At 44.6% G+C, this 26,295-nt stretch overlaps 2 protein-coding genes and 1 pseudogene across 2 annotated transcripts; 1 reads left to right on the top strand and 2 right to left on the bottom strand.

Moving 5' to 3' along the window:
- Positions 1 to 1,649: 1,649 nt before the first annotated feature.
- Positions 1,650 to 26,095, top strand: LOC121563105 (annotated as a pseudogene).
- Positions 6,197 to 11,350, bottom strand: LOC123487255. The gene is made up of 2 exons (XM_045218429.1): positions 8,306 to 11,350; positions 6,197 to 6,261 (listed from the first exon to the last, which is right to left on the bottom strand). The coding sequence occupies exons 1-2, from the start codon at positions 11,168 to 11,170 to the stop codon at positions 6,232 to 6,234; spliced, it is 2,895 nt and encodes a 964-aa protein (XP_045074364.1). The 5' UTR covers positions 11,171 to 11,350; the 3' UTR covers positions 6,197 to 6,231.
- LOC121561808 lies at positions 15,004 to 18,657 on the bottom strand. Its single transcript, XM_045218430.1, has 2 exons — positions 17,110 to 18,657; positions 15,004 to 15,068 (listed from the first exon to the last, which is right to left on the bottom strand). The coding sequence occupies exons 1-2, from the start codon at positions 18,043 to 18,045 to the stop codon at positions 15,039 to 15,041; spliced, it is 966 nt and encodes a 321-aa protein (XP_045074365.1). The 5' UTR covers positions 18,046 to 18,657; the 3' UTR covers positions 15,004 to 15,038.
- Positions 26,096 to 26,295: the final 200 nt, after the last annotated feature.

The following is a 26,295-nucleotide window of genomic DNA, read 5'->3' as shown; positions in this document are numbered from 1 at the left end:
CCAGGATGACGCTGAGCCAATTGTGCGCCACCTCATGGGTCTCCCGGTCGCAGCCAACTGCGACACAGCCTGGGATCGAACCCAGGTCTGTAGTGTCACCTCTAGCACTGCGATGCAGTGCCTTAGACCACTGCGCCACTCAGGAGGCCAGCAAATGCATTCTTACAGTTGTTGGCATGAAGGGAAATCTTAGATGTTAAAATAGACTGAAACATAGGCTAATGTATATGAAATATGTATACAATCTTCATGAAAAAAATGTGGTCCTGTATCAAAGACAGTCATTTATTTCCAATGAATCACATTAAATGCTCTGTGATTTATAGATTACAAGATGGATCAGTGTGATATTACACTCCAAATCTGTCACGGACGGCTGCTGATGGTCATATATTTGTGTGATTCTGTGATCAAGGCTGAGGCTTTCCACAGAAATCCCAGCTTTCCACGCTCATCTTGACCGACGGAGCCGGGAAGGTTACAGTAATACGGAGGAGCAGCCAGGGCTTGGGAGCAAGGCAGGCGGGGAAATAGTTCGGACATGCCTGGCATCCAACATGAGCCCAGATAGAGCTGTCTGCTGAGATGAAAGTTAACCACAAACACTGATGCCATAACGGATCTCGGAGTGTAAAGTCAGAGTTTAAAGTGGCCTAAAATGCTGCAGCAATATAAGGCGGTGGCTGACAGAAATGTCTTCATAACCATCTTATGAAATGGAACGGACTGCTACAGTCGTTGGTTAATTGTCTTTAGCCTACTTACATTATGTAGGCCTATGCACTGTAGCCTTGAATCAAGTAGCCTTGAATCTCCTGAATCTGGATAGAGACAAAACCTTGTCATATCTCATTCTCATTAGATCACTTATCATTTCATAGGAGTGGCATGGCACTGGAGTCACATAACATTCAGATGTAGCCTACTCATGTCAAAACAAATTGCACAATCAATGTCACATGACCTTCCAAAATTAGATTACAATATCTCCATCATAGGTCATAGCCACAAAATGACAGTTTCAATTCCAGTGCTTTACTTTACTTCAACATCCCAAGTGTTAGCCATCAATAACCATAATTTACAAATGGATGGAAAATCGACAAATGTAGGTTATGTGAGGAGAGAGAGAGAGAGAGAGAGAGAGAGAGAGAGAGAGAGAGAGAGAGAGAGAGAGAGAGAGAGAGAGAGAGAGAGAGAGAGAGAGAGGAAACCATGTAAGCCAGAAGGATACATTTAACCTTCTACAGCTGGCAAAGGCAGACTGTTACAGCTGTGTTGACAGCCTCTGACCTGCAGTCAAATCTCCCTTTTACTTTTAGTGGGCCTATGTTTTTAATTTACAGTAAATCCCAGGGCTGACTTTTAACAACAGCATTTAAGATTCCCATGGAAAATAAACTTGTGATACAGCAAGCCAAACATCCAATGTAAAATTAATGCACCACAGAGAACATCTTGAAATAAAAATTCTAAATACCCATAGACACTGCAATCAATTTACATAAGAGTCAGAGCTTTTCGAACCATGTTAATTATGGGTTGTCTACTGTCTTCTTGCTAGGAATAACTTATACTGTAGCTACTGTTAACTTAATGGGCCAGTCCTAGCCTACTGTAGGTCAGCTCTCATGTCAGTTTGGCGAGGAACTTATCTTCTTCACACAGAGGCGCGGTTGGGGTGGGGACAGATTTCTGCGTCACAAAGTTATGAGCATAGGACAAAAATACACAGACGTCAAGAAAGGAGGTGAGCCAACCAAGATGAATTAAAAAGTTATTCGTGTCTACTGTTTTGCTGTAGCTAGTTAGTTAAAGTATACATAGGACATTTATAGAAGTTGACCAATTTTGTCGAAAATAGTTGGTACTTCTGTGTTCTATATTTTTGCCCAAATGTTAGCTAGCTAACTTTCTTAGCTAGCTAGCATTGCGTTCAACCAAGCAAGGACAGGTAGGTAGCCAGCTCAGCTAGCTAACTGTTAGCTAGCTAACATGAGTTCTCCTTTGGAGTAGGAGTAGCTAGCTAGAATATCAATTTGCGTAGCCCTGGCTTCAATACCTCATTGTCTAAGTATTGAAGGCAGTACACCTGCAAGAGGTGTGCACAAATAAAGGATGTCTAGCTAGTAACTTCGTTAGCCTGCGAGGAGGAGGAGGAGGAGGAGTAGTAGTAGTAGTAGTAGTAGTAGTAGTAGTAGTAGTAGTAGTGTTGGTTAGTTAGTTAGTTAGCTAGTTAGTTAGCTAGTTAGTTAGCTAGCTATAGCAGTTATAAGCAGGTTGCATTAGCTAGCTAGCTAGTTTGCCTGTTGAATCAAGTAGTACATCAGTGTTAATTTGTGTCAATAACAAAATCATCTTTACATTGAATGCTGCACAGACACAATTGTCTATTGATAGACATGTGACACTGTTAGTGACCTTTTGTTTTTTTCAGCGCAGGACAGGATGCCCCAGGAGGAGATGAAGAAGCCTCTAATATGGGGTGGTGCCAGCCCCAGCCCCAGACACCTCAAAACCTCAATTTCCTATCCAGGTACCCCCTTGGTTGGCATCCTGGGCACAGGTGACTTCTCCCGCTCCTTAGCCACCGGGCTGGTAGCTTCCGGGTACCGGGTGGTGGTGGGCAGCCGCAACCCCAAGCGCTGTGCCTCCCTCTTTCCCGAGGAGGCTGAGGTGACCACCCAGCACCAGGCTGCCACCCAGGCCGACCTGGTGTTCGTGGCCCTCTTCCCCGAGCACTACTCCACCCTGGCTGGGCTGAGGGAGCCGCTAGTGGGGAAGATTCTGGTGGATGTTAGTAACGGTACTAAGATCAACAGGGATAAGCAGTCCTACGCGGAGCAGCTGGCTGATATCTTCCCAGAGAGCAGTGTGGTGAAGGGCTTCAATGTGATCTCGGCCTGGAGCCTGCAGACGGGGCCACGGGACGGCAGCAGACAGGTAAGGCCTAAGTCCTCTGAACACACAACAGTGCCAGAGAAGAGACAGACAGACAGACATTACTACTCTGAATGACATTTGGACGTACAGTTTTTATATATTTTTTGCTCTAAACCGGACAATGTCTGCAGTTTATGTAATGTTAGATGTTTCACACATTCTCATCTTGCAACCATATTCTCACAGGTGTTGGTCATACGATGTCACTGTAGCTAAACGATGTGATGTAGGGTAGGCTATTGGTGAAGTATAGTGTCTCTTCAGTTGGGTTCTCCTTGGTGAAGATTCCCTTCCCTTAGCTGACACTCTTCTCTTTACTATCCAGGTGCTAATTTGCAGTGACAGCAGTAGGGCCAAGAGCGCTGTACTCCAGATCTGCCGCAGTCTAGGCTTCATCCCTGTTGACATGGGCCGCCTCTCCTCTGCCCAGGAGATAGAGAACACCCCCCTGTACCTCTTCCCTTCGTGGCGTCTCCCTTGTCTCTCCACCCTCTGCCTTTTCCTCTTCTTCTACGCCTACAACTTCCTACGTGACGTCATCCACCCTTACGCCACGGCGGGGAAGAGCGCATTCTACAAAATGCCGGTGGAGGTGGTAAACGTGACTCTCCCTCGGTGGCCTTGGTGACCCTGGCTCTGGTCTACCTGCCAGGCCTCGTGGCTGCCTTCCTGCAGCTGTCGTGGGGCACCAAGTACAGGCGCTTCCCCAACTGGTTGGATCGCTGGCTGCAGCTTCGGAAGCAGTTGGGCCTCTGTGCCTTCCTCTGCGCAGCCCTGCATGCCGTCTATAGCCTGTGTTTGCCCATGCGCAGGTCTGCACGCTACAGTCTGCTCAATGCTGCCTTCAAACAGGTGAGAAAGCGTCATCAAACTATTTATAAATAGTGTAGCCTACATACTATAAATGAATTAGTATTGAAGTATAAATGTATGGGTCTAAACATAAGCATTAAAAACATTTCTACTCATCAGCATTTATAACGTTTTCAATATGGTAAAACATTTTAATGGATTATGCATATTATAGTGTAACCACCTGACCTCACAGTAAGCAACAATGTGTGTTTGCTGTGCAGGTGAAGGCAGGCCAGGAGGACTCGTGGGTAGAGGAGAAGGTGTGAAGGATGGAGCTGTATCTGTCTATAGGCATCCTGGCCCTGGGCCTGCTCTCTCTGCTGGCTATCTCCTCACTGCCCACCGTGGGCAAATCTCTCAACTGGAGGGAGTTCAGCTTCGTACAGGTCAGCACATTTGCACACACACACCTTTTCTGTGTACATGAGCAGTAAGTCAATGGAGCAGTCGAAGACTGGCAAAACACATTAACATTGTAGCCTACTGTAGAAAGACAACCTCTGAGCTATGCGTGTCAACTCTTCTTCTCGCATGCCTCGGAATTCATAAAGGGGGAACTTTACTATAATGGTTCCATTTTCCAGGGATTTGTCCTTCTTTGGAGCTTTTAGAACTTCCCCTTCATATGTATGTTAAGCTGATCCAGTCGGCGCCAGATTAGTCACATGCTGCTAGTCCCTGTGATAAAAGGCCTGGGTTCTGCTTGGCCTGTCAGAATGGCCTGTCTGCCAACAGCCCGGAGCCGCAGTAAAACATTTGAGCATTATTCTCCATCAAGATTACAGTCTTGCAGTCCCTTAAGCTTGCAGCCAGCCAGACATAATGTAGTGAGTTCAGTCCTGCTGATTCATAGTACAGACGGACATGGCTTTAAGTGAGTTAGGCTGGTATTAGGAACTGTTTACTTGCCCAGACTTTCTTAACAGAGGCTTGTATAATTATTGGTAAAATGAGATGCATTAAGTATAAAAGTAATAAACATGTATCCTGAACAAAAGTATAAATGCAACAATCTCAACGATTTTACTGAGTTACAGTTCTTATAAGGAAAATAGTCAATTTAAATAAATAAATTAGGCCCTAATCTATGGATTTCACATGACTGGGCAGCAGTGCAGCCATGGGTGGGCCCTGGAGGGAATAGGCTCACCCACTGGGAAGCCAGGCCCAGCCAATCAGAATGAGTTTTTCCCCACAAAAGGGCTTTATTACGGACAGAAATACTCCTCAACATACCCCCCCACCCTCCCTCTGACGATCCCGCAGGTGAAGAAGCCGGATGTGGAGGTCCTGGGCTGGTGTGGTTACATGTGGTCTGCAGTTGTGAGGCCAGTTGGATGTACTGCCAAATTCTGTAAAATTTTATTGGAGGCAGCTTATGGTAGAGAAATTAACATTCAATTCTCTGGCAACAGCTCTGGTGGACATTCCTGCAGTCAGCATGCCAATTGTACACTCCCTCAACTTGAGACATCTCTGGCATTGTGTTGTGACAAAACTGCACATTTTAAAGTGGCCTTTTATTGTCCTCAGCACAACGTGAACCTGTGTGATGATCATGCTGTTTAATCAGCTTCTTGATATGTATTCTGCCCTGGAATTGCGTTCCCGTGCAAAACTAGACAGATAGCTAACAACTGAGTCTTCAATAAAACTTCCAAGGCGTGACTTTTCTTGAACGAATGTATTGAAAACGTTTATGTTGTGAAACTGCAAATACAGAAAATAATATACTTTAGTATTCAATTCACATTGACATACTGTAGCTGTACATTATACATTTCAAGTTGAAGTTGCATAAATACAAAGCAAGTGCCAAGTTACCATATATCTGGCATGACGACAAACCAAATAGATAATTACTCTATGAGTAACAACTAGCCAACTCCTTTCATTACTCTAATAATGTACAAACACCTCTGTACAATAACAAAGCATATTACACTAGAAACAGTAACAAACTATAGTATGTTTTACATTTTTGACGCTACGAGCAAACTAATACAGCTAACGGCATCCATGAAAGTCAATGCAATTTGCGTGAGTAAATGTAACCAACTAACATTGATAAGTAAGCAATTCTGTCAATAACAATATTATCATCACTTGCAATATGCTTGAATTGAACTTACAAACAAATATTTTCCGAGGCTGAAGCGTAACAAGAAATAGTTGCACTGAAAGAACTGTACAGTAGCGTTGTTTCTAGCTGCTTGTCTGCGTGCAGAATGACTACTTTACTTCCGTTTTTTTTGTTGTACATAATTCTAGGTACCAGAAAGCTCCACTAGGGGGCGCTAAACACCATGGAACACAATGAAAGTCACTCTTAATCACTATAATAAAATAATCTGTTACCTTCTAACAAGATGGCAGCACACTCTCCACCTGGTATAATGAAATTGTGCCACTATGAAATAAAATATTTTGCCTCTAGGATGCTTCAGAAAGAAGAACAACAATCTCTCTAGAAATCATGGTGAATAACAATCTAACACAGGATGCAGTCGAAATAGCAATAGCCTTCAATTCCTACTTTATTGACTCTGTCAGGGTACTGACACAGAACCCCTCCACTGGTTTCTTGGGCTCAGTGCTAGTAAATGATGCTCAACCTGTCTTCATCATAAGGGAGGTTTCTGAGTCAAAGGTAGACAAGGTGATTAGCTCACTAAAGAACTCTAAAGCCAAAGATGTGTTTGGGATGGACTCTACCTTTCTTAAAAACTACAAAGAGTCACTCATTGGCCCCATTACTAAGGTCACCAACACATCTATTGGTCTCGGGGGTGTTTCCAAGGGTATGGAAGTCGGCCATAATAACGGCCATCTTTAAATCAGGCGACCCTGCTGATGTGAGTAACTACAGGCCCATTAGTATACTACCTGTGGTGTCAAAGATTGTTGAAAAGTGTGTAGCAGAACAACTGATTGCCCACCTCAACAACAGCCCCTTCACATTACATTCCATGCAGTTTGGCTTCAGAGCGAAACACTCCACAGAAATGGCCAACTGCTTTTTTCTGGAAAATGTGAAGTCCAAGATGGACAAAGGGGGCGTTGTTGGGGCTGTGTTTCTGGACCTAAGGAAGGCTTTTGATACTGTTAACCATGAGATTCTCATCACAAAATTGTCCAAGTTCAACTTTTCCCCCGATGCCTTGAGATGGATGAAATCATACCTTGAAGGCAGAACTCAGTGTGTCAGAGTGAGCAATGAGCTGTCGCCCACTCTTAGCTATGATGTGGGTGTGCCCCAAGGGGTCAATACTGGGGCCCCTCCTGTTCAGCCTGTACATTAATGATCTGCCTTCTGTCTGTACTGGGTCTGAAGTTCAAATGTATGCAGATGATACAGTGATATATGTGCATGCAAAGAGCAAACAACAAGCTGCACAAGAACTCACTACTGTAATGGTCCAGGTTACAAAGTGCCTCAGTGACTCGTGTTTGCATCTCAATGTGAAAAAAACTGTTTGCATGTTCTTCACAAAGGGGGCAACAGATGCTACTGAGCCAGAAGTCTATGTGTCAGGGGAGAAGCTCCAGGGGGTATCTGATTTTAAGTACCTTGGCATCATACTTGATTCCAACCTCTCTTTTAAAAAGCATGTGAAAAAGGTAATTCAAATAACCAAATTCAACCTAGCTAATTTCCGATTTATACGAAATTGTTTGACTACAGAGGTAGCAAAACTGTACTTCAAATCTATGATACTCCCCCACTTAACATACTGCTTGACTAGTTGGGCCCAAGCTTGCTGTACAACAGTAAGACCTATTCAGTCTGTCTACAAACAGGCTCTCAAAGTGCTTGATAGGAAGCCCAATAGCCATCATCACTGTCACATCCTTAGAAAGCATGAGCTCCTGAGTTGGGAAAATCTTGTGCAATACACCGATGCATGTCTTGTATTCAAGATCCTAAATGGCTTGGCTCCCCCTCCACTCAGTATTTTTGTTAAACAGAAAACCCAAACATATGGCAGCAGATCCACAAGGTCTGCCATGAGAGGTGACTGTGTAGTTCCCCTAAGGAAAAGCACCTTTAGTAAATCCGCTTTTTCTGTGAGAGCTTCCCATGTCTGGAATACACTGCCATCAGACACACATAACTGCACCACATATCACACTTTCACAAAATGCTTGAAGACATGGCTAAAAGGTCAATCAGATTTGTGAACATGGTCCCTAGCTGTGTGTTGCCGCTTTCCATGTCTGTTGTCTGTAACTTGTGAGGTGTGGAAACACTTTGTTGCTTTTATGAATTTTGTCTTGCTGCTTTTTGTTCTATGTTGCTCGGTCTGTATGCTACGTCTTGTTTGTCCTATGTTGCTATGTCTGTATGCTATGTCTTGTTCTATGTTGTTATTGTCTATATTGTAATTGTTTTTAATAACCTGCCCAGGGACTGCGGTTGAAAATTAGCCGGCTGGCTAAAACCGGCACTTTTACTGAAACATTGATTAATGTGCACTGTCCCTGTAAAAATAAACTCAAACTCAAACTCTGAGATTGGTCTCAGAAACACCTTAGCAATCCCTTGCTTGACAACCTTTAGTTCTACTTTCCTGACCTTTTCGTCAGTACTGGGAAAGGTTTTGACCACAAGTCCGACTGGCCAGTCATTTCTGTGCGTCTGACTGTCTTTCAATAAGACAACATCTCCCACTTTCACATTTGGCTTTTCTGCTGTCCATTTTCTGCGTCTCTGCAGTGTTGTCAGGTACTCCTGTCTCCACCTTTTCCAAAAAGTGTCAGCGAGACACTGGACTTGCTTCCCCTGTTTTCCATGAAGATCGTTCATGTGGAAATATCCAGAAGGGGCTGAGGTAGCGTTGGTCTTTTGTGTCAGTAACATTGAGGGTGTAAGAATGGCAGGCATGTCAGGATCGGTTGACACTGACACTAGGGGTCTCGCATTGATTATTGCCATAACTTCAGACATAAGAGTGCTCAAGACCTCATGTGTGAGACGAGTGGAGCCCGTCTGAAACAGCATAGCATCAAGGATACGTCTGGCAACCCCAATGAGTCTCTCCCAAGAACCACCCATATGAGACGAGTGTGGGGGATTAAATATCCAAGTACATCCCTTGTCTGAGAGGTATTTAGTCAACTCTGAGTCATTTGTGTCGATTCCCAGTTCCCTGCAGGCACCTATAAAGTTTGTACCTCGATCAGAGCGTAGCACTTTTGCTGGACCACGGATAGAGAAAAAACGCCTCAGTGCGTTGATGAAGCTGGATGTGGACATGGATTCGATGAGCTCAATATGGACTGCTCTAGTAGACATACATGTAAAGAGTACCGCCCAGCGCTTGGAGTCTGCACTACCACCTCTAGTGCGACGAGTTATGACATTCCATGGTCCAAACACATCAAGTCCAACACTGGTGAATGGTGGCTCTGATGTGAGTCTGTCTGCAGGTAAGTCCGCCATCTTTTGGTCAACTGACTTTCCTCTAACCTTACGGCAGGTGACACACTTGTGGATGATACCAGAGACCAGATGTTTGCTCCCAATAATCCAGAAGCCTGCTGCTCGAATAGCTCCATCTGAAAAATGACGGCCCTGGTGAGCCACTTGCTCGTGATAATGTCTTACCAGCAGAGTGGCGACATGATGCGTCCGTGGGATGATGAGAGGATGTTTTTCGTCTTGTGACAGGTCAGCAGAGGATAATCGGCCTCCCACCCTCAGCAACCCATCCTCATCAATCACTGGGTTCAGCTTTTTGAGTGTACTTTGTTTTGGTAACTCTTTTCCTTTCTCAAGGCATTTGAATTCCTCTTTGAAGGCTTCATGTTGCACACAGTGAATGATTGTTGTTTTGGCTTGTGACAACTCACTTGTACTGCATGGTTTTTTACACTGATGCCAGCCTCTGCAGTTGTTGTCGTCCGCACTTTCGTGAAAGGATCTGGCAACATGAATGAGTCGTGCTGTGGCTCGATTGAGAGCTTTCCAGTTCGAGAACCTCTCAAAGCGATGAGAGCCGAATTGAGCTCCAGAAACCTTAGTGACGAAGGCAGTGACGTCTGGCCGAATCTCTGCGTCTGCGTCAGGCTCTACAAGGTCAAAATTGATGGTCTCAGACTCACTTGAGTTTGCTTGAGCCAGAAAAGGGGGACCTGAGAACCAACTGGTGTGCTTTAAGAGTGCGGCTCGTATGGGCCTGGTTGCATGGTCTGCTGGATTGCTGTCAGTGTTTACGTAACACCACTGGTCTGGATGGGTAGACTTCCTGATACGAGTTACCCTATTGGCAACATACACATAAAATATTTTGGTGACATTGTGGATGTAACCGAGAACTATCTTACTGTCTGTGTAGAACTTGGCTGCATTTACATCAATGTCTATTTCGTCTCTGATCAGTTCATACATCTCAACAGCTAGCACAGCCGCACACAGTTCTAGGCATGGGATAGTGTGGGCCGGTCGAGGGGCCAATTTAGATTTCCCCATGACAAATCCAACATGGCATTGACCTTCCGAGTCAATAACTCTCAGATAGGCTACCGCTCCTATGGCTACTGTAGAGGCATCCGAGAAGATGTGCAGCTCTCTTCTTTGAGTGGTAGACAAGGAGACTAGGATGTAGGGCCGCTGAATATACAGATGTTCCAACTCCATCAAAGATTCCTTCCACATTTTCCATTCCTCTTCTTTTTCTGTGGGAAGGGGGGCATCCCACTCACTCTGATCAGAAGAGAGTTCTCTGATTAAGGCTTTCCCTTGCATTGTTATTGGAGCCACAAACCCAAGGGGGTCATAAAGACTATTCACTGTGGACAGGATGCCTCTCCGTGTAAAAGGCTTCTCATTGTGGGACACCTGGAATGTGAAGCTGTCTGTTTCCAGGTTCCAGGAAAGTCCCAGGCTCCGTTGAAAAGGGAGAGGATCTACTCCGAGTTCCAAGTCTTTTAAGTCCTTGGCACGGTCCTCCATGGGGAAGGCTTCCATAACTGTTTTGCTATTGGATGCAATCTTGTGTAGTTTCATGTTGGACTCCGCTAACATTGCTTGTGTTTTTCTCATAATGTTGATAGCTTCTTCTGGAGTAGCTACTGATATCAGCCCATCATCGACATAAAAGTTCCTCACTACAAACTGCTTGGGTTCTGACCCGTATTCCTTCTCACCCTGTAGAGCTGCTCGTCTCATGCAGTAGATGGCTACGGCTGGTGAGGGGCTGTTCCCAAATACATGGACTTTCATCCTGTACTCAGTTATGTTTCTATCTGGTTTGTTGTCTTCATACCAGAGAAACCTTAAGTAATCTCTGTGATCCTCACGTACACCAAAACAGTAAAACATTTGTTGCACATCTGTCGTTAGTGCAATGCCATCCTTGCGGAAGCGCATTAAGACGCCCAAGAGTGTGTTGTTTAAGTCTGGACCCCTGAGCAGGACGTCGTTCAGTGACACGCCTTGACACTCAGCGCTGGAGTCAAACACCACTCTTATTTGTTCAGGCTTTTGTGGATGGTAAACACCAAATATTGGCAGATACCAGCGTTCTTTGTCTCCCTCTAGTGTCGGAGAATGTTCAGCTTGAGTCGTTATCCAGCATCTTTTGCATGAAGTCAATAAATTGAAGTTTCATGTCAGGCTTTTTGTCTAAAGTCCTACGAAGTGATGTGAGACGCTTCATGGCCTGCTCCCTGTTATTAGGAAGATGACGTCTAGTGGGGCGAAAGGGTAGTGGAGCCACCCAGTTGTTTCCATCATCCTGGAAAACCTGTTTGTCCATAATGTCCAAGAAAGCTTTGTCTTCCACAGATGGTGCTGGTTTATCATCGTCTTGTGTTTTGTTGAACACGGAACATCCCAGGCTGTCTGTGTTCACAGTTGTGCTTGGATCTCTCGAGTGCCCTGTAGAGAGAGAAATGTGTTGCTGAGCTACGCTGCTGTAGTTCTCTTTCACCTGGATGATGTCAGGGCAAGGGCTCAGATAGGACGTGCGACCATTTTGAAGTATGTTTGTCCTGAACACGTTAACACTGGCTGGTCGGTGAGCCGTTCGCAGACAAACTTCACCCACGATGACCCACCCGAGGTCGAGTCGCTGTGCATAAGGAGTGTCGTGGGGCCCATTGATTTGTTCTCGTACCTTGTGTACCCTTAAGATGTCTCGTCCTAAGAGCAGGAGGATGGGAGCGTCTGGGTCCACAGCTGGAATTTTGTCCGCCACTGGTTGCAGATGGGGATGATGATGCGCAATGTCTGGGGAGGGAATCTCCATTCTATCGTCTGGCATCATGTCACACTCTATCAGAGTAGGGAGAGTGAGCTGCTTGTGTCCGTCTATAGACTCCACCATGAAGTTGACGGCTCTCCTGCCTGAAGTCTCTGTTACCCCAGAACAGGTCTTCATGGTGTATGGAGCAGAGTTGTCATTGATGTTGAAGAGATTGAACAACTCTGTCTTGGCCAGAGATTTGTTGCTCTGTTCATCAAGCACTGCATACATTTTGACAGCTTTCTCTCTTTTCCCAGCTGGATAAGCTTTGACTAGGCATATTTTTGAACATGATCTTGGATTGGCTGCCTCACCACAGATCTCGGTACACTTTGAGGTGACTGATAGAAGAGCATCTTCACCTTGCTCCCCGCCATGCTCTTTCTCTGCTGTAGCGGTGTCTATCGTTGAAGGAGCTGGACCTGGATGCAGAGCAGCAAGATGTCTGTCGCTGTCACACTCGGAGCACTTGATTGACACCTTACAGTCTTTAGCTCTGTGCTGAGTTGACCCACAACATCGGAAACAAATGCCATTCTCTTTGAGATATGATTTGCGCTCATCTAGCTTTTTGTATCTAAATCCGCGACACTTTTTAAGAGGATGAGGCTTGTTATGTATTGGACAGTGATGGTCAGGGCTTTCAACCTTTGTCTTACTGGGTTTGGTTTGGTGGTCTGAGGGCTCAGATGACACATCTGTTTTGTGTACAGTCACAGGTGTCCTGCTGCTGTACCTGACAGGTTTCTCACTTTTCACAGACACCTGGGTAGTTGAGGTGTAGAGGGTGAAGCTGGGGTCGTTTCTAATTTTCGCCTGGTTCCTGATGAATCTCGAGAAAAACGAGAATGGTGGGAATGCTACCCGATAGTCCTCCTTGTATTTGGATCCCTGTGCTATCCATTTCTCTTGTAAACTGAATGGAAGTTTCTCTACTATAGGGTTTACCCCACGAGATGTGTCCAGATAAGCGAGGCCTGGAAGGTACCCTTCTTCTTTAGCACACTCCAGTTCGAGAAGAATGTCACCCAGTTCTCTTAGTTTGTGATTGTCTTTGTTAGACAGTTTTGGAAATTCATCAATTTTCTTCAACAGTGCATTCTCGATCACTTCGGGTGTACCATAGCACTCTTCTAGTCGTTGCCAGACCATGTTAAGCCCTGCTGTTGCATTGAGAATATAGACAGATCTAATTATCTTTGCTTGCTCAGACGACTCTGCCCCTAGCCACTTGGTAATTAGATCTAACTCTTCCCTGGCTGATAGATTCAAGTCTCTGGTCGCATTGAGAAAAGATGCTTTCCATGCCCAATAATTTTCAGGACGATCATCAAACTTCAGGAGTGCGGAACTCACCATCTCACGGCGCAGGAGGTACTTGGTGAGTTCTGGTGCCACTTGTGACTCAGGGAAGCTTTGTGTCGGTGACTGGAAGTGGGTCTGTTTTCCCTTTCCACCATGCTGCTTTTCATTTCTTTTGTACGGAGAGTCTCTGCTCATGCTCCGTTGTTTGCTACTTTCTGGATTGTGGCCTGTAGCTGGGTCAACACTAAGCTCTTGTGTCTCTACTTCAAATGGCATTTCAGCAAAGTAGGGCCTAGCATGTTGTTGCACATACTCACAAGTACGTTGGACTGGACTTAAGGGCTGTGTCCCTGTGTTGAGTTCTCTGTGGAGCTCTCTGCGTTCAGACTCTACAGCTTCTTCAAAGGCTACAGCTTCAGCCAACGCAGCAGCAGCTGTTCTCTCAACATGGAGAACATATAAACTTGCATCCAGTTCCGCTTTTTGTTTCATCATAGAAGCTTCCTTTTCAGCATAGGAGACTCGAGCACGCACTGCGTCTGCCTTGGCACGTGCTTTGATGGCTGCACAACTCGCCGTTGAGGATCTGCTTGACTGTTTTGATGACCTTGATCTTGTAGACTGAGACTTGGTCTCAATGTGCTGAAGAGGCTCCTCCATCTCTCTTACTCGCTCCTCTTCCTCTTTCTGTCGAACACTTGCCTCTGGTTGCTGCATCGTAGACTGCTGGTCATCCCTAGGATCAGAGGCTTTGTTGGCTAATGAACGTAGAATCATAACCACCACGTGCGATTATTCTTGTGCTTGAGCCCGCCGTGATGATGTTTTTTCACTATTCTGCCCTGGAATTGCGTTCCCGTGCAAAACTAGACAGATAGCTAACAACTGAGTCTTCAATAAAACTTCCAAGGCGTGACTTTTCTTGAACGAATGTATTGAAAACGTTTATGTTGTGAAACTGCAAATACAGAGAATAATATACTTTAGTATTCAATTCACATTGACATACTGTAGCTGTACATTATACATTTCAAGTTGAAGTTGCATAAATACAAAGCAAGTGCCAAGTTACCATATATCTGGCATGACGACAAACCAAATAGATAATTACTCTATGAGTAACAACTAGCCAACTCCTTTCATTACTCTAATAATGTACAAACACCTCTGTACAATAACAAAGCATATTACACTAGAAACAGTAACAAACTATAGTATGTTTTACACTTCTTTTACATGACGCACGAGCAAACTAATACAGCTAACGGCATCCATGAAAGTCAATGCAATTTGCGTGAGTAAATGTAACCAACTAACATTGATAAGTAAGCAATTCTGTCAATAACAATTTTATCATCACTTGCAATATGCTTGAATTGAACTTACAAACAAATATTTTCCGAGGCTGAAGCGTAACAAGAAATAGTTGCACTGAAAGAACTGTACAGTAGCGTTGTTTCTAGCTGCTTGTCTGCGTGCAGAATGACTACTTTACTTCCGTTTTTTTTTTGTACATAATTCTAGGTACCAGAAAGCTCCACTAGGGGGCGCTAAACACCATGGAACACAATGAAAGTCACTCTTAATCACTATAATAAAATAATCTGTTACCTTCTAACAAGATGGCAGCACACTCCCCACCTGGTATAATGAAATTGTGCCACTATGAAATAAAATATTTTGCCTCTAGGATGCTTCAGAAAGAAGAACAACAATCTCTCTAGAAATCATGGTGAATAACAATCTAACACAGGATGCAGTCGAAATAGCAATAGCCTTCAATTCCTACTTTATTGACTCTGTCAGGGTACTGACACAGAACCCCTCCACTGGTTTCTTGGGCTCAGTGCTAGTAAATGATGCTCAACCTGTCTTCATCATAAGGGAGGTTTCTGAGTCAAAGGTAGACAAGGTGATTAGCTCACTAAAGAACTCTAAAGCCAAAGATGTGTTTGGGATGGACTCTACCTTTCTTAAAAACTACAAAGAGTCACTCATTGGCCCCATTACTAAGGTCACCAACACATCTATTGGTCTCGGGATGTTTCCAAGGGTATGGAAGTCGGCCATAATAACGGCCATCTTTAAATCAGGCGACCCTGCTGATGTGAGTAACTACAGGCCCATTAGTATACTACCTGTGGTGTCAAAGATTGTTGAAAAGTGTGTAGCAGAACAACTGATTGCCCACCTCAACAACAGCCCCTTCACATTACATTCCATGCAGTTTGGCTTCAGAGCGAAACACTCCACAGAAATGGCCAACTGCTTTTTTCTGGAAAATGTGAAGTCCAAGATGGACAAAGGGGCGTTGTTGGGGCTGTGTTTCTGGACCTAAGGAAGGCTTTTTGATACTGTTAACCATGAGATTCTCATCACAAAATTGTCCAAGTTCAACTTTTCCCCCGATGCCTTGAGATGGATGAAATCATACCTTGAAGGCAGAACTCAGTGTGTCAGAGTGAGCAATGAGCTGTCGCCCACTCTTAGCTATGATGTGGGTGTGCCCCAAGGGTCAATACTGGGGCCCCTCCTGTTCAGCCTGTACATTAATGATCTGCCTTCTGTCTGTACTGGGTCTGAAGTTCAAATGTATGCAGATGATACAGTGATATATGTGCATGCAAAGAGCAAACAACAAGCTGCACAAGAACTCACTACTGTAATGGTCCAGGTTACAAAGTGCCTCAGTGACTCGTGTTTGCATCTCAATGTGAAAAAAACTGTTTGCATGTTCTTCACAAAGGGGGCAACAGATGCTACTGAGCCAGAAGTCTATGTGTCAGGGGAGAAGCTCCAGGGGGTATCTGATTTTAAGTACCTTGGCATCATACTTGATTCCAACCTCTCTTTTAAAAAGCATGTGAAAAAGGTAATTCAAATAACCAAATTCAACCTAGCTAATTTCCGATTTATACGAAATTGTTTGACTACAGAGGTAGCAAAACTGTACTTCAAATCTATGATACTCCCCCACTTAACATACTGCTTGACTAGTTGGGCCCAAGCTTGCTGTACAACAGTAAGACCTATTCAGTCTGTCTACAAACAGGCTCTCAAAGTGCTTGATAGGAAGCCCAATAGCCATCATCACTGTCACATCCTTAGAAAGCATGAGCTCCTGAGTTGGGAAAATCTTGTGCAATACACCGATGCATGTCTTGTATTCAAGATCCTAAATGGCTTGGCTCCCCCTCCACTCAGTATTTTTGTTAAACAGAAAACCCAAACATATGGCAGCAGATCCACAAGGTCTGCCATGAGAGGTGACTGTGTAGTTCCCCTAAGGAAAAGCACCTTTAGTAAATCCGCTTTTTCTGTGAGAGCTTCCCATGTCTGGAATACACTGCCATCAGACACACATAACTGCACCACATATCACACTTTCACAAAATGCTTGAAGACATGGCTAAAAGTCAATCAGATTTGTGAACATGGTCCCTAGCTGTGTGTTGCCGCTTTCCATGTCTGTTGTCTGTAACTTGTGAGGTGTGGAAACACTTTGTTGCTTTTATGAATTTTGTCTTGCTGCTTTTTGTTCTATGTTGCTCGGTCTGTATGCTACGTCTTGTTTGTCCTATGTTGCTATGTCTGTATGCTATGTCTTGTTCTATGTTGTTATTGTCTATATTGTAATTGTTTTTAATAACCTGCCCAGGGACTGCGGTTGAAAATTAGCCGGCTGGCTAAAACCGGCACTTTTACTGAAACGTTGATTAATGTGCACTGTCCCTGTAAAAATAAACTCAAACTCAAACTCTGAGATTGGTCTCAGAAACACCTTAGCAATCCCTTGCTTGACAACCTTTAGTTCTACTTTCCTGACCTTTTCGTCAGTACTGGGAAAGGTTTTGACCACAAGTCCGACTGGCCAGTCATTTCTGTGCGTCTGACTGTCTTTCAATAAGACAACATCTCCCACTTTCACATTTGGCTTTTCTGCTGTCCATTTTCTGCGTCTCTGCAGTGTTGTCAGGTACTCCTGTCTCCACCTTTTCCAAAAAGTGTCAGCGAGACACTGGACTTGCTTCCCCTGTTTTCCATGAAGATCGTTCATGTGGAAATATCCAGAAGGGGCTGAGGTAGCGTTGGTCTTTTGTGTCAGTAACATTGAGGGTGTAAGAATGGCAGGCATGTCAGGATCGGTTGACACTGACACTAGGGGTCTCGCATTGATTATTGCCATAACTTCAGACATAAGAGTGCTCAAGACCTCATGTGTGAGACGAGTGGAGCCCGTCTGAAACAGCATAGCATCAAGGATACGTCTGGCAACCCCAATGAGTCTCTCCCAAGAACCACCCATATGAGACGAGTGTGGGGGATTAAATATCCAAGTACATCCCTTGTCTGAGAGGTATTTAGTCAACTCTGAGTCATTTGTGTCGATTCCCAGTTCCCTGCAGGCACCTATAAAGTTTGTACCTCGATCAGAGCGTAGCACTTTTGCTGGACCACGGATAGAGAAAAAACGCCTCAGTGCGTTGATGAAGCTGGATGTGGACATGGATTCGATGAGCTCAATATGGACTGCTCTAGTAGACATACATGTAAAGAGTACCGCCCAGCGCTTGGAGTCTGCACTACCACCTCTAGTGCGACGAGTTATGACATTCCATGGTCCAAACACATCAAGTCCAACACTGGTGAATGGTGGCTCTGATGTGAGTCTGTCTGCAGGTAAGTCCGCCATCTTTTGGTCAACTGACTTTCCTCTAACCTTACGGCAGGTGACACACTTGTGGATGATACCAGAGACCAGATGTTTGCTCCCAATAATCCAGAAGCCTGCTGCTCGAATAGCTCCATCTGAAAAATGACGGCCCTGGTGAGCCACTTGCTCGTGATAATGTCTTACCAGCAGAGTGGCGACATGATGCGTCCGTGGGATGATGAGAGGATGTTTTTCGTCTTGTGACAGGTCAGCAGAGGATAATCGGCCTCCCACCCTCAGCAACCCATCCTCATCAATCACTGGGTTCAGCTTTTTGAGTGTACTTTGTTTTGGTAACTCTTTTCCTTTCTCAAGGCATTTGAATTCCTCTTTGAAGGCTTCATGTTGCACACAGTGAATGATTGTTGTTTTGGCTTGTGACAACTCACTTGTACTGCATGGTTTTTTACACTGATGCCAGCCTCTGCAGTTGTTGTCGTCCGCACTTTCGTGAAAGGATCTGGCAACATGAATGAGTCGTGCTGTGGCTCGATTGAGAGCTTTCCAGTTCGAGAACCTCTCAAAGCGATGAGAGCCGAATTGAGCTCCAGAAACCTTAGTGACGAAGGCAGTGACGTCTGGCCGAATCTCTGCGTCTCGTCAGGCTCTACAAGGTCAAAATTGATGGTCTCAGACTCACTTGAGTTTGTTTGAGCCAGAAAAGGGGGGACCTGAGAACCAACTGGTGTGCTTTAAGAGTGCGGCTCGTATGGGCCTGGTTGCATGGTCTGCTGGATTGCTGTCAGTGTTTACGTAACACCACTGGTCTGGATGGGTAGACTTCCTGATACGAGTTACCCTATTGGCAACATACACATAAAATATTTTGGTGACATTGTGGATGTAACCGAGAACTATCTTACTGTCTGTGTAGAACTTGGCTGCATTTACATCAATGTCTATTTCGTCTCTGATCAGTTCATACATCTCAACAGCTAGCACAGCCGCACACAGTTCTAGGCGTGGGATAGTGTGGGCGGTCGAGGGCCAATTTAGATTTCCCCATGACAAATCCAACATGGCATTGACCTTCCGAGTCAATAACTCTCAGATAGGCTACCGCTCCTATGGCTACTGTAGAGGCATCCGAGAAGATGTGCAGCTCTCTTCTTTGAGTGGTAGACAAGGAGACTAGGATGTAGGGCCGCTGAATATACAGATGTTCCAACTCCATCAAAGATTCCTTCCACATTTTCCATTCCTCTTCTTTTTCTGTGGGAAGGGGGCATCCCACTCACTCTGATCAGAAGAGAGTTCTCTGATTAAGGCTTTCCCTTGCATTGTTATTGGAGCCACAAACCCAAGGGGGTCATAAAGACTATTCACTGTGGACAGGATGCCTCTCCGTGTAAAAGGCTTCTCATTGTGGGACACCTGGAATGTGAAGCTGTCTGTTTCCAGGTTCCAGGAAAGTCCCAGGCTCCGTTGAAAAGGGAGAGGATCTACTCCGAGTTCCAAGTCTTTTAAGTCCTTGGCACGGTCCTCCATGGGGAAGGCTTCCATAACTGTTTTGCTATTGGATGCAATCTTGTGTAGTTTCATGTTGGACTCCGCTAACATTGCTTGTGTTTTTCTCATAATGTTGATAGCTTCTTCTGGAGTAGCTACTGATATCAGCCCATCATCGACATAAAAGTTCCTCACTACAAACTGCTTGGGTTCTGACCCGTATTCCTTCTCACCCTGTAGAGCTGCTCGTCTCATGCAGTAGATGGCTACGGCTGGTGAGGGCTGTTCCCAAATACATGGACTTTCATCCTGTACTCAGTTATGTTTCTATCTGGTTTGTTGTCTTCATACCAGAGAAACCTTAAGTAATCTCTGTGATCCTCACGTACACCAAAACAGTAAAACATTTGTTGCACATCTGTCGTTAGTGCAATGCCATCCTTGCGGAAGCGCATTAAGACGCCCAAGAGTGTGTTGTTTAAGTCTGGACCCCTGAGCAGGACGTCGTTCAGTGACACGCCTTGACACTCAGCGCTGGAGTCAAACACCACTCTTATTTGTTCAGGCTTTTGTGGATGGTAAACACCAAATATTGGCAGATACCAGCGTTCTTTGTCTCCCTCTAGTGTCGGAGAATGTTCAGCTTGGTCGTTATCCAGCATCTTTTGCATGAAGTCAATAAATTGAAGTTTCATGTCAGGCTTTTTGTCTAAAGTCCTACGAAGTGATGTGAGACGCTTCATGGCCTGCTCCCTGTTATTAGGAAGATGACGTCTAGTGGGGCGAAAGGGTAGTGGAGCCACCCAGTTGTTTCCATCATCCTGGAAAACCTGTTTGTCCATAATGTCCAAGAAAGCTTTGTCTTCCACAGATGGTGCTGGTTTATCATCGTCTTGTGTTTTGTTGAACACGGAACATCCCAGGCTGTCTGTGTTCACAGTTGTGCTTGGATCTCTCGAGTGCCCTGTAGAGAGAGAAATGTGTTGCTGAGCTACGCTGCTGTAGTTCTCTTTCACCTGGATGATGTCAGGGCAAGGGCTCAGATAGGACGTGCGACCATTTTGAAGTATGTTTGTCCTGAACACGTTAACACTGGCTGGTCGGTGAGCCGTTCGCAGACAAACTTCACCCACGATGACCCACCCGAGGTCGAGTCGCTGTGCATAAGGAGTGTCGTGGGGCCCATTGATTTGTTCTCGTACCTTGTGTACCCTTAAGATGTCTCGTCCTAAGAGCAGGAGGATGGGAGCGTCTGGGTCCACAGCTGGAATTTTGTCCGCCACTGGTTGCAGATGGGGATGATGATGCGCAATGTCTGGGGAGGGAATCTCCATTCTATCGTCTGGCATCATGTCACACTCTATCAGAGTAGGGAGAGTGAGCTGCTTGTGTCCGTCTATAGACTCCACCATGAAGTTGACGGCTCTCCTGCCTGAAGTCTCTGTTACCCCAGAACAGGTCTTCATGGTGTATGGAGCAGAGTTGTCATTGATGTTGAAGAGATTGAAAAACTCTGTCTTGGCCAGAGATTTGTTGCTCTGTTCATCAAGCACTGCATACATTTTGACAGCTTTCTCTCTTTTCCCAGCTGGATAAGCTTTGACTAGGCATATTTTTGAACATGATCTTGGATTGGCTGCCTCACCACAGATCTCGGTACACTTTGAGGTGACTGATAGAAGAGCATCTTCACCTTGCTCCCCGCCATGCTCTTTCTCTGCTGTAGCGGTGTCTATCGTTGAAGGAGCTGGACCTGGATGCAGAGCAGCAAGATGTCTGTCGCTGTCACACTCGGAGCACTTGATTGACACCTTACAGTCTTTAGCTCTGTGCTGAGTTGACCCACAACATCGGAAACAAATGCCATTCTCTTTGAGATATGATTTGCGCTCATCTAGCTTTTTGTATCTAAATCCGCGACACTTTTTAAGAGGATGAGGCTTGTTATGTATTGGACAGTGATGGTCAGGGCTTTCAACCTTTGTCTTACTGGGTTTGGTTTGGTGGTCTGAGGGCTCAGATGACACATCTGTTTTGTGTACAGTCACAGGTGTCCTGCTGCTGTACCTGACAGGTTTCTCACTTTTCACAGACACCTGGGTAGTTGAGGTGTAGAGGGTGAAGCTGGGGTCGTTTCTAATTTTCGCCTGGTTCCTGATGAATCTCGAGAAAACGAGAATGGTGGGAATGCTACCCGATAGTCCTCCTTGTATTTGGATCCCTGTGCTATCCATTTCTCTTGTAAACTGAATGGAAGTTTCTCTACTATAGGGTTTACCCCACGAGATGTGTCCAGATAAGCGAGGCCTGGAAGGTACCCTTCTTCTTTAGCACACTCCAGTTCGAGAAGAATGTCACCCAGTTCTCTTAGTTTGTGATTGTCTTTGTTAGACAGTTTTGGAAATTCATCAATTTTCTTCAACAGTGCATTCTCGATCACTTCGGGTGTACCATAGCACTCTTCTAGTCGTTGCCAGACCATGTTAAGCCCTGCTGTTGCATTGAGAATATAGACAGATCTAATTATCTTTGCTTGCTCAGACGACTCTGCCCCTAGCCACTTGGTAATTAGATCTAACTCTTCCCTGGCTGATAGATTCAAGTCTCTGGTCGCATTGAGAAAAGATGCTTTCCATGCCCTATAATTTTCAGGACGATCATCAAACTTCAGGAGTCCGGAACTCACCATCTCACGGCGCAGGAGGTACTTGGTGAGTTCTGGTGCCACTTGTGACTCAGGGAAACTTTGTGTCGGTGACTGGAAGTGGGTCTGTTTTCCCTTTCCACCATGCTGCTTTTCATTTCTTTTGTACGGAGAGTCTCTGCTCATGCTCCGTTGTTTGCTACTTTCTGGATTGTGGCCTGTAGCTGGGTCAACACTAAGCTCTTGTGTCTCTACTTCAAATGGCATTTCAGCAAAGTAGGGCCTAGCATGTTGTTGCACATACTCACAAGTACGTTGGACTGGACTTAAGGGCTGTGTCCCTGTGTTGAGTTCTCTGTGGAGCTCTCTGCGTTCAGACTCTACAGCTTCTTCAAAGGCTACAGCTTCAGCCAACGCAGCAGCAGCTGTTCTCTCAACTTGGAGAACATATAAACTTGCATCCAGTTCCGCTTTTTGTTTCATCATAGAAGCTTCCTTTTCAGCATAGGAGACTCGAGCACGCACTTCGTCTGCCTTGGCACGTGCTTTGATGGCTGCACAACTCGCCGTTGAGGATCTGCTTGACTGTTTTGATGACCTTGATCTTGTAGACTGAGACTTGGTCTCAATGTGCTGAAGAGGCTCCTCCATCTCTCTTACTCGCTCCTCTTCCTCTTTCTGTCGAACACTTGCCTCTGGTTGCTGCATCGTAGACTGCTGGTCATCCCTAGGATCAGAGGCTTTGTTGGCTAATGAACGTAGAATCATAACCACCACGTGCGATTATTCTTGTGCTTGAGCCCGCCGTGATGATGTTTTTTCACTATTCTGCCCTGGAATTGCGTTCCCGTGCAAAACTAGACAGATAGCTAACAACTGAGTCTTCAATAAAACTTCCAAGGCGTGACTTTTCTTGAACGAATGTATTGAAAACGTTTATGTTGTGAAACTGCAAATACAGAGAATAATATACTTTAGTATTCAATTCACATTGACATACTGTAGCTGTACATTATACATTTCAAGTTGAAGTTGCATAAATACAAAGCAAGTGCCAAGTTACCATATATCTGGCATGACGACAAACCAAATAGATAATTACTCTATGAGTAACAACTAGCCAACTCCTTTCATTACTCTAATAATGTACAAACACCTCTGTACAATAACAAAGCATATTACACTAGAAACAGTAACAAACTATAGTATGTTTTACACTTCTTTTACATGAACGACGAGCAAACTAATACAGCTAACGGCATCCATGAAAGTCAATGCAATTTGCGTGAGTAAATGTAACCAACTAACATTGATAAGTAAGCAATTCTGTCAATAACAATATTATCATCACTTGCAATATGCTTGAATTGAACTTACAAACAAATATTTTCCGAGGCTGAAGCGTAACAAGAAATAGTTGCACTGAAAGAACTGTACAGTAGCGTTGTTTCTAGCTGCTTGTCTGCGTGCAGAATGACTACTTTACTTCGTTTTTTTTTTTTACACAATTCTAAGTACCAGAAAGCTCCACCAGGGGCGCTAAACACCATGGAACACAATGAAAGTCACTCTTAATCACTATAATAAAATAATCTGTTACCTTCTAACAAGATGGCAGCACAATATGCCACACCTGTCAAGTGGATGGATTATCTTGGCAAAGGAGAAATGCTCACTAACAGGGATGTAAACAAATGTGTGCACAAAATGTAAGAAAAATAAGCTTTTTGTGCTTGTGGAACATTTCTGGGATTTTTATTTCAGCTCATGAAACATGGGACCAACACTTTACATGTTGCGTTTATATTTTTGTTCAGTATACTTAGGGATGGGGATGAAATGGGTGAGTCACGACAGTGAACCTTCCCGCCTGTCAAGGGTAATTATAATTCAGCTGCTCTCTGTAGTGCCCTGTACTGTGCTAATAATTAGAGGGAACACACACACAGACACACACAGCGCTGACTACAGGGGCTCATTAAGGACAAATGTTGAGCTTGTAGGTCATACTGTCCCCTTGGGCCTCTTTACTACACTCGTGAGCTAATATACTGCACATATAATATACCACTCAAGTCACCACTTCCTTTCACCTCACTAAGATGTTGAGTTATTAGGTTATGTAGAAGGTTCAAAGGTCAACAGCCAGATCCCCGGTGTTCTGTACATCTGGGTAGGCCAACCTCGTTTGCATTTACAGTCTTTCATAAAGGGGTTTGTTTGGGTATGGATGGAGTATTGGGGGATTTATAAGTTCAGAAGTGTATTTTTTAAAACGTTCAATATAAAATGGGCCATCACCATCGGATCTCACAACCTGACATTGTATTGAATAAAAAAAACAGGATTTCAAACCAAATTAACTTATAGTGAGTACATCTGAAGCCGGCTATCACCCAGATTCAGTTCAATTCAAATACGTTTTCTCCCCTCCAGTCCAGACTTGGCTACACCGCCCTGGTGATGGCCACCCTCCACACGCTGACCTATGGCTGGGACCGGTGCTTGGACCCGGAGCAGTATCGCTTCTACCTCCCTCCCACCTTCCTGCTGGTGCTGGCCCTGCAGCTGGCTGTGCTGCTGGGGAGGCTGGCTCTGTCCCTGCCGTGTGTGGCTCTCCGGCTGAGTCGTATCAGGAGGGGTTGGGAGAAGAGCCGAGCCATCCGCTTCACACTGCCTGAGGACGAGTGTAACGGGCCATCACAGGATGACATCAGTAATGTTTGAGAGGGATGCTTGGTTTAGTCTTACATGCAGGGTTGAATGAAGGAAGCATGGAAGACACACACACACACAGGCAAGTGGCGATGGGAGAGAAGTACTGACCGTGTCATTATAAGGGATGGAATATCACCAACAGTAGCCTTATGCATCAAAAACAATTTAGGGATTTCAATGGCCTTTGTTTTACTAGTGAACATGCTACTTGTTTGGATGCCATTTCATCTATAGCACTACTGTTTACCTTGGTATATTTATCAAGAGAAATGAACTATGGTTGTATTGCTCACTAAGCCTCCGGCACATGTACAGTTATGCATTTCGGATATGGCTATTATAGTGCTGCTTTTAAATTTGCTGCCGCTACTCCCTTTAACTAAACTGGAAACCAGACATTGTCATTGTCTTCCTACTAGTCTCTTAGCCAGTCAAATACTGGGCATCCAATGCTATCGCACAAATCAAAATAAAAGTAGCCTCTGTCTCAGGCTTTCACTTCAATGTGAGCGAAGCCTGGGCATCCGAGGCTGTACTTGTAGTACTGTTAGATGCCTCAGCTCTGTCCTGCTCGCGGCTGAATCTGGCTCAGCTGTCTGATTTGCCTGCCCTGACGCTAAGGTCAGTCAGAGCCAAATGTTGCAACTCACAACAATGTCATCGGTTGTTTGGGGGTGTCATGCCTGCTTCTGCTGTGTAATCGCTTCTTACTGCTCGGAGATGTGTTTAGAAAATAGACCTTTATATTTTCTGCCTTAGATTATTGTTGCACTTTTTTTTACGCGTCAATGAATGCACTATAATGTTTAGACTTTACCTGGTCAGAGTCTTTCAAAGATCAAATGTGTGTCAAAGATTGGAGAAATGTACTATCAAGTCCCAAATTGTTGCTGGCACCAAACCCAGTCGAGGATGGCTCATGTTTTGTTTCTGTGTTGAAGTTACACTGTGATATAGGTATAATTTAAATATGACATTGTATAAAATGTACTAATTTTATTGAATGATCAAACAAACCTGCTGTCATGGTGACTCAATGGTACATCTGAAATTGTAAGAGCTATTTTATATTCTCTGACTGTTACATTTTTTCTTGCGTCACTTGTGGTTCTGTTAAATGTACGAATTTCCATTGGTTTATCCACAAAATGAAATCAAAGACATGTATATTTTGATAGTGCTTATTTTCAGAATAAACACAGTATTTTCCACAACTTACCAATTCATTGTTATGTAGAAGTTCATGAATGTATTTTTATTGTCTCACTCCTTACTGACCTGGAGAGAGACTGTGGACACATGCTGTCCTCTTGTGGTAGCTATAGGCTATTGCATTTGTCACCTCTCATTTCATTGCTTTCCAATGGAATTTGAGATGTCACCACCACCTACTCAAGGGTTAAAGGTAAGACAACTCC

This window comes from Coregonus clupeaformis, unplaced genomic scaffold (assembly GCF_020615455.1).
Source record: "Coregonus clupeaformis isolate EN_2021a unplaced genomic scaffold, ASM2061545v1 scaf1575, whole genome shotgun sequence".
Lineage (NCBI taxonomy): Eukaryota > Metazoa > Chordata > Actinopteri > Salmoniformes > Salmonidae > Coregonus > Coregonus clupeaformis.
Note: the sequence above shows the minus strand (reverse complement) of the source record. Positions and strands in the feature narration are given on the sequence as shown.